General features: G+C 53.2%; 1 protein-coding gene across 4 annotated transcripts in view; it reads right to left on the reverse strand.

Moving 5' to 3' along the window:
• TRPM2 (transient receptor potential cation channel subfamily M member 2) overlaps nucleotides 1-15,379 on the reverse strand; it is a 59,673-nt gene that overhangs the window by 26,920 nt on the left and 17,374 nt on the right. For all 4 annotated transcript variants that reach the window (XM_075132290.1, XM_075132289.1, XM_048864699.2 and 1 more), the window contains exons 6-14: nucleotides 13,327-13,493; nucleotides 11,769-11,949; nucleotides 10,911-10,972; nucleotides 10,286-10,486; nucleotides 9,427-9,529; nucleotides 7,314-7,435; nucleotides 2,888-3,238; nucleotides 1,614-1,751; nucleotides 117-246 (exon numbers count right to left, since the gene is read on the reverse strand). In XM_075132290.1, coding sequence (XP_074988391.1) covers nucleotides 117-246; nucleotides 1,614-1,751; nucleotides 2,888-3,238; nucleotides 7,314-7,435; nucleotides 9,427-9,529; nucleotides 10,286-10,486; nucleotides 10,911-10,972; nucleotides 11,769-11,949; nucleotides 13,327-13,493 — 1,455 coding nt within the window. The remainder of the gene's footprint in view (nucleotides 1-116; nucleotides 247-1,613; nucleotides 1,752-2,887; nucleotides 3,239-7,313; nucleotides 7,436-9,426; nucleotides 9,530-10,285; nucleotides 10,487-10,910; nucleotides 10,973-11,768; nucleotides 11,950-13,326; nucleotides 13,494-15,379) is intronic.

A 15,379-nucleotide genomic window follows, 5' to 3' on the forward strand; every position in this document is an offset into this window, starting at 1 on the left:
CCTGGGATCTCTGGATCTAGATACATGAGCTGCAGCTGCCTGAGCTAAAGGACCCCCCACTAGCGGGGAACAGATCACCGCGTGGAGCGGGCATGGCATATGGTAACAACGCTCACCAATGGCTCGGTGCTCATACTCCTCTGCCAGGGTCAGCATTTCCTCCATGCTGTCCGTGTCGTCCTCCTCCTTGGACAGCTCCTTCAGGATCTTGCTGCAGGCCAGAGCCCCCGCAATGCAGTCCTGGCTCTGAGAAAGCAGGGGACAGATTAGCAAGAACAGGGAACTCCCATCCTGGAAGCCAGTAGAGCCCCATGTGTCTGCTGGAGGGAGAGGAGTGGGCAGTCCCAGGCTGAGCGCCACAGAGAAAGGCCAGCATTACAAAGCAGGGCTGGAAGTGATGGCAAATGGGGCTCCTGGCTAGACAGGTAATTCCAGCCCCTGCCGAGGCTGCAGTGTACCCCCCACACTGGGGCCAGGTGCTGCCATGCCCTAGAGCTGCCCAGGTCTTTGGACCATTGCTGGGGAATGCTGCAGTGGTTTGTCGTTTAAAGGGATGCTCTTTCCTGGCCAGAGCTTCTTCAGCACAGGAAACCCTCCCCACACCCCTTGCCCTGTCCATGAGCATCCCAGCACCTCCTCCCTTCCTGCCCAGGGAACTGGGAGCACCCTGAGCTGGCCCAGGACATGGCACCACCACCCACGCTGCCTGCTGGGAAGGGATCTCTCCCTAAGGCCTACAGCTCGCTGTTCCTGATGGCCTTGGCCAGTTCTACATGCAGCTGCTGCACTAGTAACACAACCCAGGCTGGGAGAGGGGGGCGCTCTGTCCCCTTCTAGTGGCTGCTCCGGGTACGAGACTTGCCCTTGCTACAGCTCTCAGGTAAGGGCCTCCACTGCTGTGGGTTCTCGAGCTGAGCTATCTTGTGCCTTGGCCTAGCTCAAGAGAGCCTGGGCACAGTGCCGAGCAGCAGGCACGGCCGCATGCTGCCATTACTCCCTGCACTGGCGCTGGGCCCACTGGAGAGACATCTGGGCACATATCCTGTGGGTCCTAGCACCCCAACTCACTGTGCGGCTCTGTGCTCGCTTTCATGGGGCATCATGGGACAACCTGGCTGTCCCTCCTGTGGACTGTGGGTGGAAAAGGTCTAGGCCCAGGACATTAATTTCCTGGCCAGACCCAAGCTGATGAGCTGTAACCACCCAGCGCCGGAAGATACGGGTCCCCCTCGTCCTAACGGGGACCGACAGCTACTTGGTTTGATGGAGGCAACGTGATCCTGGCATGCCTCTGCCAAAGCTGCAGATGGTGGTGGGTTCAGAGACAGCCTTTTGCCCTTGCTCTTACAAGAAGGAGGCATGAGCCCAGCTGATTCTGCCCTCCCCTACAGACCCCGGCCCTTCTGCACTAGGTCACAAGCATGGGGTGGTGACGACAGTGTGGGATGAGTAGCAATGGGCCCCAAACTTGCACAGGAGGGAAGCGGTGTTGCTGGAGCTGGGAGTCCAAGGGGTGATGTGGCAGACACAGGTGGTCAGCACTGACGGACCTGGGTTCAACTCTATTGTTGTTAACAGTGACCTCGGGGAGTTGTTGGGAAGGGTCCTCGTACCTGGGCCCAGATGATTTCAGCCAGCTCCTTGCGACTCTGGACAATAGCCCAAATGAGGAGGTCCCTGACCGGGTCCATGGTGAAGGTGACCCGGCCAGCTGAGCGCTTGTAGAGGGAGCGGAGACTCACGCCCTGCACCTGGGGAGGACGGCAGAGTTAGACCAAGACTTTGCAAAGAACTGACGCTCGCTCAGGAGCACCCCACTGGAACAGCAAACCAGAGCCCTGGTAAGGGGGCAGGAAGGCTGCAGGCCATGGAGAAAGGAGAGACCTGGTGACAGGGACCAGTGATCTGGTGTCACTGCAGGGGCAGCTAGCTAACTTGCTCTCTCAGCTTGTGGCAGCTGCTCTGTGCAACTCCCAGCTCACACTGTGAGGCCCTGCACTAATACATGCAGAAGCAGGGGAGCCAGGCATCTGGGGAAACGACGTGAGGAAATCTGCTGGCAAGTTTCCTCCGTAGCTACCAGGGTCTCCCCTCCCCAGCCCGTACTTGTCCTGTAAACACCTGGGGTTTCCCAAGTGCGTGGAGCCAGGAACACCTGACTTAGAGGGTCTCCCCTGCCGTGCCCCTTAGGCTGTTGGGACGGGGACAGCAGTGCCATGTGGGTGGGACATGCTACTGCTACAGAAGGGTGTGTCATGATTAACCCGCTGTGCAAGGAGGAAGGCCATGGGAATCAGGCCCCAGGAAAGGGCCTGTCAATGATCTGCCTACAACGGCCATGTTTGGCTTTCAGGTGATTCCGGTGGGGACTCAGAGGAACCCACTTGAGCTGAGGAGGGGTTGGACTTTTACAGGAATTTAAACCTGTGTTTACCAGGAGAGGAACAACCAAACAAATACAAGGGCTTGTCTAGAGCAGGGCAGTTTACACCAGTGGAGCTACACCAATGTACCTATCCCAGGGCCAGCTCCTGTGGGCCATACATGGCCCCGGGCCAGGTAGGCATAGTTATACCATGCCAACCTGATAATGGATCGGAGAGCTGTGCCATCACGAGCCCTCCTTTGCACCAGTGTGGCATTAGGGGTCAGCCCTGGTTGGAGGCACATTGATACACTCCCACCAGTGTAGATCTCCCTGAGCCTTCAGTTGGATGTCCCACGGCTGGGGTTTCTCAGATGCTGGCCAGTGCAGGGATTGCTCAGGTGCCTGGTTTGAAACCTGGCCGCAGTTCTGGCCTCGCCAGCTGGTGTCCTCTCCCAGCAGGTATACCCCCCTCAGCTCCCCCTCCCCTCGCTCCCTGCCCCAGCGCAGGGAGACTCGTACGTTGAGCTTGATATGTGGGACGGCGATGGAGAGCCGGTGCCGCTCAGCATGCTTGGGCTTCGGGTACAGCGGCTGCGTGGAGTTGCCCAGCAGCTCCCTCAGCACCTGGGACACGTGGTGCAGTTGGATCTTTGGCACCTTGGAGAAGGCCGAGCGCTCCTTTTCCTCCACCAGCACCTTCTGCAGCTTGCTGTGGAAGAGGCTGGAGGGCGCCATGTTCTCGTAGAGGTAGATCAGGGTGTCCCAGGTGACGAACTCCTTCAGGTGCACGCCCTGCTCCAGGAACAGCTTCACGAAGTCCGGCTTGTTGGCGATCAGGGCGGCGGCCATCACGGGGTGCAGATCTGCAGGCTGGCAGGCCAGAGACAGCGCTGTCATTGAGTGACGCCGCTCTGCCGATTAGTCCCAGGGGAAGGGCAGGGCGCCAAAGCAGGCAGCGGGCATGGGGCACGGCAGCAAGCCTGGGCAGGGGTCGCTGGAGCAGAGGAAGCAGCCAGCAGGGGAGGCAGCAAGACAGGGGAGGGCATGGACAGGCCGACACAAGCCATGCACAGCTCACGTCTCCACTGCCCGCAGTAAAGCAAAGTAGTTTTGCCCCCTTGGGCAGAACTCCGCTCCTCCTCTGCCCTGGGTCACTGGCCACCTGCTCCTCTCCCCTCCTCTCAGAGGAGCCGTGGCTCTGGGGCTGCTCTGCCCCACTCGGACAGCAGCTAGGCAGCGCTCTCATCCCCTTTCCTGCCCAGAATCCAGTGGTGTGGGGCTGACCAGCTCCCTCCGGTCTTCCTCCCCTCCCCCTAGGAGAGGAGTACTTTCTTTCTGCCCGTCTTTCCCGACCTGGGGCCCTGGCAGGATCAGCTGCCTGTGTGACCCAGCCCTGATCCCATCTGTACTGGGTATTACAGCTGGCCAGGTATTTCCCCTCCTCGGGGCCAGATCCTTTCAGCCTTACTCACGCCAAGTAATACCCCTCCCATGTGCAAACCCGCCAAATTCAATGGGACTCCTCAGGTCAGTACGTGCTGTGAGGTAGCGTGCACAGGGGTTGCAGGCTGTGGTGCTTTTGGTAGAGCATGGCATCCTCTAGCTATAGGGGCTCTGTAGTGGCCATCCACCCTGGCAGGACATTAGACCTACGAGTGGCCATGCTTCTGTGGTCAGAAGGTTTGGCACTCTGGAACTCTGCTTTCCTGGCTTTTGGTTCTTCAGTGGCTGAGATGGGAGTCCCTGTAATTCTCTGACGCGTCTTGTCATGCAACTTTGGATGTTTCCATGGAGAAACTCATGCCACCCTCACGTTTTGTTTTCAGGTATGTGTGTGTGTGTCCTCTGTTTAACCACTGCTTGTCTCCAGACCACGTGGAGTGGTACGTACACCTACAGCTGGTCAGGAATTTCTGTTTGATGGGTTTCTCATCAGGAAATGCCAAAGCATCAAAATCAAATTTTTTTGCAGGAACGTATGGGTTTCGACGGAACTTGCGTAAGGGAGGTTCCTCACAGCTAGGATGGAATTTCTGGTTCAACCCAGAATACCTGGTGAGTAGGGCACTCATCTGGGATGTAGGAGATCCAAATTTAAGTCCCTCCTCTGCCTTATTCAGAGCAGGGACTTGAATCTGGATCTCCAATATCCCATGTCTTAACTATTCTGGGCACTTGGTCGCTCTCTGTCTCATGTTTTTTCATGAAAAATGTCAAAAGGTCTTGGGTTTGTTCCAATGCGGAATGAAAACAGATTTCAAAACCTCAACATTTTTACAGAACGGAATTCTGAATTCCTGGCCAGCCCTGCTCCCATCTCTTGGGTCCCACCGGGCAGCTGAAGCCTTCTGACAAAATATTTGCCAACACGTCAACTTCTGTAAACTACTTCAAAGTTCCAGTGGAGTCAGATAAATTAAAGGGAAGACACAATTTTTCCCACCCTTAGCTTCTGTGCAATCAGAATGAAAAACAGGTGCGTGAGAGTGGAGCTGGCTTTGCTCTTCCGGCCCCACTTCTCTCCACATGAATGTTGTGACACTGCTGAGTACGTCAGCGGGAAAATGCACAGCTCAGGGAGCGGAGCCATGCATCCAGCAGGCTCGTGATGCACATAATAGCTGAGTGCGCAAAAGGACGGCAGCATCTGCAACAGATTTCTTGGCAGTGGAGTGGTAACTTATTTCTAAAAGACAGCTATTCAGACTCTAGAATACATTCCCTGCCCAGTCAGCATTTAAAGGCCGGTCAAATTTTTGGCCTGAGCAGGTTGCTATTAGATCTATGGATAGGGCCCTTCGTTTTCTTTTTCCTGGGAATTTATCAGTGTTTATTACTACAACAACAAAAACAGGTGAAAATCGGTGGAAAAAACTATTGATACTTTTTCTGGGTAAATACTGGGGTTTATTTTGGTGGGCGGAAGGACGGGGAGAAAAATAATCCATAGATTAATGCTTTGACGAATGGAATTCAATGTGGTTTGCTGCAGAACTAAAACAGAACTCAAAACACAATGCCACCTCTGAGTTTAAGAAAACAATATATCTCTAATTAAGGCTACGGTTTTGTCCCGGAGGTCGTGGAATTCATGGAATCCATGACTTCCACAGACCTCCGTGACTTCAGCCCTGGCGGCTGGGAGCTGCAGGGTACTACCGCTTCCCACAGCGGCAGGAAGCTGTGAGGTACCCCCACTGCCTCAGGCGGCAGGGCCCCCAAGCTCTCAGCCATGGACAGAGGGGGTACCCTGCAGCTCCCAACTGCCACTGCAGGCAGGGGGGTACCCTGCAGCTCCCAGCCATCGCCATGAGGCAGAGGGACCCCCGCAGCACCCCGTCACCGCCACAGGGCAGGAGGACCCCGGCTGCTCCCTGGCCGCCATGGCAGAGCAGGGGGATTCCCACAGCTCCCTGGGGTGTGGGCAGGAGGACGCTGCAGCTTCCCTCCACCGCTGGTGGCAGGGGGACCCTGGAGCTCTGAGCCCCCACCAGTGGTGGGGGGGTGAGGGGGAGAGCTCCCAGCCACCCCACAGCTGCCCAGACCCTTTCCATTTTATCATGGAAATTTTTAGTAAAAGTCAGAGACAGGTCACGGGCTTCTGTGAATTTTTCTTAGCCTTACCTATAATCCCCAAATAAAACTTTTCATTTGAATAAACAGTTTACTGTTGTAGACTTAGAACTATTAGCCTATAAAGACTTACATTTAATAATTGGGCCAAACCATTTGCAGCGCATATGCTCAACTTCATCCTTTTCTCCTGTTTTTGTTTTTTTAAAACGTTCGAATCCTTCCTTGTGTTCCGAAACGTAGTCTGATACAGATTTTCATTTTCTTCCCGTTGTTGTGTATCAGATCTTTAAACCGTTGTCTACTAACAGCTTGACATGTGTTTGTGGTGGGCGTGTGTTTCATCCGTACATTCAGATGCGCGCACGCATACTTCAGAGCTTGTGTGCGTGACTGTTTATTGTGTGTATCTTGTAGACCAACACATAGACTTACTTCAACGGGCAGCTTTGCATATACACACAGAATAATGTATTCTTGTAATACATATATCTCATGCAATGTACTGGTATTTTCCTAATAAAACAAGTTATTTTTTATATATTTGAATGATACAAAAGTGGGGTGCAAATTGGAAAAAACAAATAATACTTTTTGTAAAACCCAGGATTTTTTTCTGTAAAAATCGGTTTAAACTGAAAACGAAGGGGCTTATCTATGGAAAAACAGGGCATTACCAAGTACTGAATCCTGGGTTCCCCACCTGTAGTTCAGACTCACATCTACAAGGTTTAAACAGAGTAGCTGCTTCTGACAACATAAGAAGGCCTTAAAGCAGGTAGAAATTGACCCCCTGAGAATGCTCCCTATGCAGGGGGCTCCTTGGCCAGTATACAAGGCCCTGTAGTAGCCCTGCTCTGGAGGTGTGGCTGGCACGTATTGCAGTAGGGCTAGTCTCTGCGCTTCAGAGCAGTCAGGAGATAGGAAAAGCAGAGCGTACATTAGAGCAGGCAGCCCTGCACCAGCATCCTGACCAGCCTTGGCTCCAGAACAGGAGGGAGGCAAAGGTGACATAAAGCCCCCCTTAGATCCCACCCCTCCATCCCTGCACCAGGGCAGAGACCTTGGGGGCTTTTTGCCTTCTGCAGCCTGGGGTATAGGTCACTTGCTGGTTTGAACTAGTGTAAATGTGGGAGTCTCTGTAACTTGAAGCCTTTAAATCAAGATTTGAGGAGGTCAGTAACTCAGCCAGAGGTTTCGGGCCTACTATAGGAGTGGGAGGGAGAGATCTTGTGGCCTGCGATGTGCAGGAGGTCACACTAGATGGTCATGATGATCCCTTCTGGCCTTAAAGTCTAGGAGAGTACCTGAAAATCAGACCCTCTGCTCCCCACTTGCTGCTGAAGGACAGGCACAGCCAAGTGCGTCTCACCTTCCATTCATGGTCATCTGTGAAGATTTCACTGCGAGCAATGTCCACCCTGTTCCAGGCCACTGCCAGCTTCAGCTGGTGGTCCCAGTTCTCGTGGCCAAAGTGATCGCGGTTTCGGGAGGCTGCAGCCAAAGGCACATACAACAGAGTGAACTCCAAGGCTGGGCCGGGATGGCCACATCATTCTTACCACCCTCAGAAAAGCAATATCCAGAGCCAGGCCCCTTGATGGAGAACCAGCCAACTGAGCAGAGCAGCCTGCCCATAGCACACCCCAGTGAGCACAATGGGCCAGGGGCAAGGGAGGCCAATGAACCCTGGGAGAAAGACACCAGAAGACATCCCATATTGGCCCTTCCATTACCACGGCTCCTGGGCTCCTGCCCTCTTGGTCTGTTGTGAGCCATTTGCCAAGCCGCTACGTCTCTTTGCCTGCCCCACACATCCTATGGGTGTGGGATTTCTGGATGGGAATCCAGCGCACGTGCAGAGCAGAAACAGCACAGTTGCTTTGTTCTGAGCGGCGGGGACTGGTAGAGCACTATGGCCTGTGACAATGTGCCAGGAGCTCTCTCCTTATCCCTGCCCTGAAGAGCTACCAGCTTAAGAAACAGTAGAGACCAACTGGAAGAGCATTATGGGAACTGGCCTGAGAAGGAGCTGCTTGGATCCCCACAGACACTGGAGCAGGATGTCCCCCTGCCAGTGAAGTAACCAACGACGATGAGCCAAAAGGGAAAGGGCAGGGACATTGGTTGACTCTGCCCTCATGTGGGATACACAGGGGGGACTCTTCTGACCAGCAGAAGAGCATGAAAGAGTGTCGATTGTCTCGTGATAGATCAGTGGTTGTTTTAACAGTGATCCCTCCAAAAGCAGGGTCACACGTTCCCCTGGGTCTGAGTGAGCAAAAGGCAGAGAGCGAGGGCTGGATGATCTGTGCATGGCACTAGATAACTACCGGGCAAATGTCTTCCATTCAGACAGTGCCAAAGCATCTCAAAGCACCTCACAGCCTTCCTCTGATGAAATGGTGAAACAGCGCCTCATATGGGGCAAGACGCAGCAGCACCCCACAGGGACAGATGCTCTTTGGTCATGCTCAGTGAAAACACTTGGGAAATTAATTGACAACATCCCTGCTCCATCCTGTAGTAGGAAGAGAGCCTGAGACACAATCTCTTGTATTAGAGGCCTGGTATGAGGCCTGGGCTATAGTAGCAGTCAAAACTTTGCTGATATAAAGCAAAAATTAGACTGCGAGCTAGAAGCCGGCCCTGCTCACAGAATTTGGCAAGAACAAGGCTGATATTACAAAAACACACGTTCCTAAGAGGTGCTAGGCACAGAGCACTCACTCAGACACATTCCAGAAGGGTGGTACCAGAACATCCCAATATTAAGGATGGTACAAAAACGTTCCCCAAGGAAAACAGGAACACACTGTCCCCTTTTAAAAGATACGGTCAGGATGACAGCACGTAATAGAGATGTTTTTATTGAAGCAACATGTAAAAGGTGATGGGTAATAACTAGCCACATTAGGGGGCAGTAACTATGCTAGAGGGGCAGTACTAACTTGTTTGTATTAGGATATAAAGATGTATTTTAGAGGGAGTGTTTTTGTTTAGCCCAGGGAGGAATGGAAAGTCCCGCTGTTCACTGAGCTGGTCCATTGTTACAGGCATACATGTATTAGTGGTCCAGTAGAGTTTGCGGGATACTAGTACTGTGCTTGTTGATAATAAACTTGGCCTGGTGCCTTCGTACCTTAATGGATTTTGTGGTCATTGGGCGGTTGGCTCGAGTTCTGCTGTGCCAGCTTTCTGCGCAGAGCTGGGACTGCACGCAGGGAGAACACACACGCAGCCAACATCTGTCCACACATCCCTTTCCTCTGCATATACCTCACTCTCCCCCACACAGCCCAGAGACACTGCACCAGGGAGTGACAACCGGTGCACTCAGTACCGCAGCCACTAAGGAGCAGCTCAAGCACTGGTGAGCCCATGGCCAGCTCTGGTGTGAACTGGCAGCATCCTGACGCCTGGTGGCAGGCACATGCCCACCAGTCTCCAGAGCAGAGCCAGGTAACACCTTCCCCGCCCCTCACCTTTGAGCAGTGCCTGAAGAATGGCCACGTCCACATCTTGCTGGCCATCTTTGCCCTCCCGGAAGATGGTCAGGAGCTGCCTGCTCCGCACTATGTCTTGGATCTGCAAGGAATGGCAGAGGATCAGATGTCCTGCAGCAGCAGCATCCCTTGCCGTGCCACCCAGCTCACGTGAGGTTAATGCTCTTCCTGAAGATCCTGGCTGGATCACCCAGTTCAGTTAATACCCTGCTCCTGCCTTGCGATCTGTGGCCCCTTATGGCCCATTTGACGTTAAATCCCCATCTGCCCTGGACACCTGTTACCCCTCCCAGCCCATTGGAGGTTAATTCTATGACTTCTGTCCCAGCCACCAAACTGCAGACCGAGTCCCTGTCCTTGGAATGCACAGACAGCCCGCTGCTTGCTAGAAGACTGCAGGTTAAATCGTGGCCCCATTGGAGTTGATGGCAAAACTTCCCCTGGCTGCAGTGGGACCAGGATTTCACCCCGTGTGTTCTTGTCCCCAGAAACGCTCCTGCCCTCTCTAGGCACACTCACCTTTCATCCTCTGGACAATTTGCACAGTGCACGTAGTCACTTTGCTCACACAGATGTCCGCTTGCACACACAAATGATGGGGTTTGTAGGTGCATCCAGGGTGAGTGGTGAGTACAGGACACAGGCTCCCTCCCTCCCAACAGTGGGGTGCATAGCTAAGGTCTGGAACACTTCCCCAGCATCACACATGGGGTCCCATTCCTCAGTGGCTTGTGTGGTAACTGCAGATCCCAGGAGGGGTGATGCATTGCCCTCCCCTGTTATCCGAGTGCTCGGGGGGATGTCAGCCAGAGTAGCAGATGGGGTGTGAGCATCTCACCTTTTTGGTCCACTCCATGATCTTGCCCTCGGTGAAGAGCTCATAGGTGTCCCGGAAGAGGATGCTCAGTTCCTTCTGAATCAGGGAGATGGTTATCTCTGGGAGAGGCCGATTGGCCACCTGTGCAATGACATCAGCTACACGCCCGGACCCCTCCACTATCACGCATGGGGTGCCATTGGTGATCGCATTGTAGATTGTCTGCAACACAGAGATGCAGAGCTAGAAGGGCTGACCCAAATCCACTTGAATCAAGGGGAGCCTTCTCGTTAACTCCAGTGAGCTTTGCATCAGGCCCGAGGCACCCACAGCTTACACACAGTCCCCCATTGGTGGCGTCTCTGCATCTGTCACCACTGATGGGCTTCGAGCCCACCCCCACCCCCCCTGCAGTCCTCCTCCACTCAGGCTAAGTGAAGGCTCTCTAACACATGGCTCTCTCAGCTTGTCTCTGCACTGGGGATTTCCGGGGGAGCCATCCCCACAGTGTTTGCTCCTTTGTTATTTGGAAGTCATTGGGTGCAGTCATGGTTTTAGCTTTTCCAGGCCCAGCAGTTCTGACTTCCTGTCTGACCTGTCTGGGAGGAGGAAGCTGCGCTCGTCCCCTTCTCTCCCGTGTACTTACATTGAGCGTCCCAGGTCCCCCTTCCAGCACTACGCAGACGATTGGGATCTTGATGGCGACTCCTGTAAGGAAGCAGGGACTCAAGTCAGCTCCATTTGGACGCAGACCTCTCACAGATCAGCCGCCCTGCTAAGACAGGCCAGCATGGATCTCCCTCAAATAGCTACAAGTAAAAGACAAGCCACAGGTATTTCCAACCCATGCCAGCTTGCAGAGCTGCTCCCAGAGATCAGCTAGCAGGAGGCACTGGCCAGAAGGGCAGGGATGGTTTGTAGTCACTTCACCAGCAGAAATACTGCCTCGACTTGCGCCACTGACCATGGGTGGAGTGTGATCTGCCGGCTGCAGGAGGCTAGAACCCAGCACCGCCCCTTCCTTCCAGCCCAGAGCCCCCCACCGCAACCACCAGCCCCCACCCCAGGCTAGCGCCCCCAGCCCTGGGAGGGTGGATGGCACGGCTCCAGCCTCCCCAGCCCCAGAGAATTGCATAGGGGGATCCGCAGAGCAGGAAGCTGGAGGTGGGGTGAGCCTGGGGGCAGAGCATGGGAGGGGCCATGCCTGGCTGTTTGAGGAGGCACATCCTCCCCCAGCCTATGATATTCACCTCCCATGCCACTGACAAAGCCTGGCAGGAAAGACGTTATCCACTAACAGAGCTCCTTCTCCAAAGGCTCTGCTCCCTGGACTCTCTGACACCACCCGCCAACAGTGAATGCACTGATGCTAACACGCGACCTCCTCCTTGCCAGACGCCAGAGAGATCTAGGAGCTTGCCCATGCCCTGGTGCCAATGTCTGTCGGATCTCACGTCTTTCACTCCCTCCGCTCCGGAGCAGGGCTGACCTGTGCTGCCATTACCTTCTTTCACCTTAGTCTGCTCGGAAATGAACTTCTCCAGTCTGGTCCTCAGGGAGATCTCCACACCGTATCTGCCATGGGTCCCGTCATCCACCAGGATGAAGTGGGAGTGGTTGCTGTCCAGGCAGGAGAGGTTCCCCTGGCTCTCCTCATCCAGCACGTATTCAGCCGGGAAGCCGCCCTGCAAACGGCCAGAGGAAAGAGAGACAGACCAAAAGGGGTATTTCGCTGGGCCCTTCTCGCTTGGAGAGCTCTATTAGCAGAGCAGGCGGGGGTCCCCTGGCTGAACCCCGTAGGAACAGCCCCAGGGAAGCAGACAAGAGCACAGGGTGGTGGCCAGCAGGTGTGGTGAAAACAGCAGGTGTGCAAGAGGGAGTCCGCACAGGGGGGTGGGAGAGGAGAGACGGGGACAGTCCTGACTTGGATCAATGAATGATGGACAAGATGGCCCAGTGTAGTGACAGAGGCAAAGCCAGAAAGCAGAAGAGGGCGGGATCAGGACTGGGCAGCAATCTTTGACAAATAGCCATCCCGGCCCCTCCCAAGCGGTTTCTCACAGTGACTGTTACTTAATCCTCTCAGCTCAGCAGCTTGTGCAGTGCTCCCTGCACCACCTGCCTGGGGCCCCCTCTTTCCGGGCCCCTCCTGATGCTTTACGGAATCGAGAGGGGAGAATCTTCCGCTCAGAAATACACAAAGGAGGGATTTGAAATTGCTACCAGCTCAGTTAGCTCAGTGATTCAAAGGTGGACACTGCACAGCATAGAGGCCAAGAGTCTGAAACAGGGGTAGGGGTGCCTGGAGTTAGGCTCCCAAGTTCCAGAATAAATTATCTGATTGTCCAAAGCGTCAAGTTCTCAGCAGCTCTCAGTGAAATCAATGGGAGTTGTGGATGCTCAGCCCTTCTGAAAGGCAGACTACTTATTTAGGCACCTAATAACGTCACACTGTCTCATTAGACTCGAATCTGTCTGCCTTAAGTATTCCTGAGGGGCCTATCACTGTAACTACAGACTCAAGCTGGAGTTCTGCAGATATGGCAGGCATTCTCCAGTATATTTCCCTGAAACAAAAGCAAATGTGTCACAGATTTGGTTAACTTCTGAGAGGTTGGGAGTGGGGGTGGGGTGGGGGGAGGGAATCTACATTATTTTAGAACCAAAAGTGCCCTAAAATGTGTTTGCAAGGGGGAGGACATATTTTCCTCACCCTTGTCATAATATGGCCCCTTCTGTCTTTCTTGGCTGTCTATTTTTCTCTTATCGCTGCTGAGATTGTGTGAAAATTTCTAACATGAAACGGGCAAGGTCAGGAGTTCCATTTGCATGCTTGGTATTTTAAATACATGGTATTAACAAGCAATCATGAATTCCTTCTCCTTTTTCCTTTCTGATGCAAGGTTTTCAAAGAGGTTGGGGGATAAGTGTTGGCCTTTATGTCTCTAATCCGCTGAGGGTGTGTGAGATTCAGGACATGTCTACAAACACAAAGCCCCCCACCCCCACCCCGCAGCAATCAAACACACAGCCCCCATACCCCACAGAGGCTGGACACTCACCATGGGGCAGATGAGGCTGCCTCGGTTGTACACGGTCCCCCAGGTGGCTATGCCGATGGTAACAATTTTGCCCTCTTTGCAGCTGCTGCTCATGCTGAAGTCTCTCACAGCTTCTCCCACCTGCTTCATCACACCGGCGTGGGACCCACCCGTTATGATCCAGGCACCTGGCAGACAGAGCAGGGGTTGGCAAGGTGAATGCGCCATGTACAGTGGCTGATATCCTAGCCTATCAGAGACCTACAGAAGTCCCCCTTCCACCCAGGTTTTGGAGACTCTGAGGCCTGTGGAGTACCCATCCTGCATTCTGCCCCATCAGTACCTTGGGGTGTCAAAGCCCTCCGTGCACTGAGCCCACCCTCTTTGACACACAGGTCTGGGACCTCTCTGGGCTTCATGCCTCCTTGCCCTGAACTTTGTGCAGGCCCTAGGTGAGGAGAATGCCACTATTGCAAGTGGACCGTGCTTTGTGCAGGGGCAGACAGATTGTCTTGTGGGTCAGGACTGGGATGTAGAAGATCTGGATTTGGTTCCCTGCTCTCCCACAGACTTCCTCTCTGACCTTGTGGACCTGTGTGTTTCTATAAGGTGGGGATAATCATAGAATCATAGAATATCAGGGTTGGAAGGGACCTCAGGAGGTCACCTAGTCCAACCCCCTGCTCAAAGCAGGACCAATCCCCAACTAATAACCCTTCTTATTCCTCTGTTGGGCTGTTCAGACTGAACTCTTCAGGGCAGGGGACTGTCTCTCACCATGGCCTTAATGGCCATGTCTTCACTGCCAAAAAGGTGTGTTTTACAGTGGGATAACTATCAGGCATTAACCACCTCTTTGTAAAACCCTAGTGAAGACAAGGCTCTGTAGCTTTTGCTGGAGGTAGGTGAAGTTAACCACAGGTGTGGGGTATAGGGCAGACCTGTCTTAGCTAAAAACTACCTGCGCCTTGTCTCCACTAGGATTTTGCAGCGAGAGCGCTAATTTGCACTCATTCTTTTGCTGTAAACACACACCTATTTTGGCAGTGAAGACACAGTCGAAGATTTAAAAGCATGAGGCTAACGTGATAACAAACACCTTTTAAAAGTCTAGTCTAGGCAAGGCATTCTGCCTTTAGCACATGGTAAAGGTCCCGGTTAAAGCTTAAAAGGCACACACTTGTCTGGAGACCTTTTAAAAAAAAACATCAACATTATTAATGCATATGAAATCTCATCCTTCCAATTTTACAAATAGCCACATATATCACCTCCTGATGCCACCCTATTTAATCTGCAAAGAATCAAAAGGGTTTCAGGATAGTAACAAACCAATACTTGTTTAGAAAGTCTACTCTATAGCCGCAGCACATGTTCACCAAAAGTTTTTCCAACCTCCAGCCATTTTCCCTCTTCTTCTATTGCTTTTCCTTGGAGAGAAAGTGGCAATTTTCTGCAGTATTTTTATGAAACCTATTTGTGCCTCAGTTTCCCCTATAATTTGCATGGCTACCCAGATGAGGTGAGAGGAGGACTGTTTGCTCTTAGGGCAGGCTGGGAGACATAGGTATGAATGTTGCCCAGCTGTCTGAGCCTGGATGGGTCACAAAAAAGGACTGACCAAGGCCAACCCCATATCAATGGAGGAGCCAAGAAGACAAAGGCAAAGTCAATTGCTAGGACATTGACAGCAACCCAGAGGGAGATGGATTTCCACCCACTCTCAGCAGGGAAGCTGAGCACAATCCCCCAGCTTGAGAACAAAGGACTGGGGAGGTGTGTGGTGCAGGATAAGTGATGGCTGCTGGAAGGAGTCAGGGCTCTGACCTGGGAAGCGACCAAGGAGGTCAGACTAAGACCCCAGACAGAGCCTAAACATGGGGGTTCACTACAGCTTGGCTGGGCTCTGGGCTAACCAGCAGGGTCTCTGGGCTAATTTTCATTTCTCTGTGCTAATCTAAGGACTTCCTATACTGTGTCCAGTTAACACAGGAGAGGCTGACGGACCTGAGGTTATTTAGTCTGCAGAAGAGAAGAGTGAGAGGGGATTTGACAGCAGCCTTCAACTACCTGA

The sequence above is a fragment of the Caretta caretta genome, chromosome 9, assembly GCF_965140235.1.
Source record: "Caretta caretta isolate rCarCar2 chromosome 9, rCarCar1.hap1, whole genome shotgun sequence".
NCBI lineage: Eukaryota > Metazoa > Chordata > Testudines > Cheloniidae > Caretta > Caretta caretta.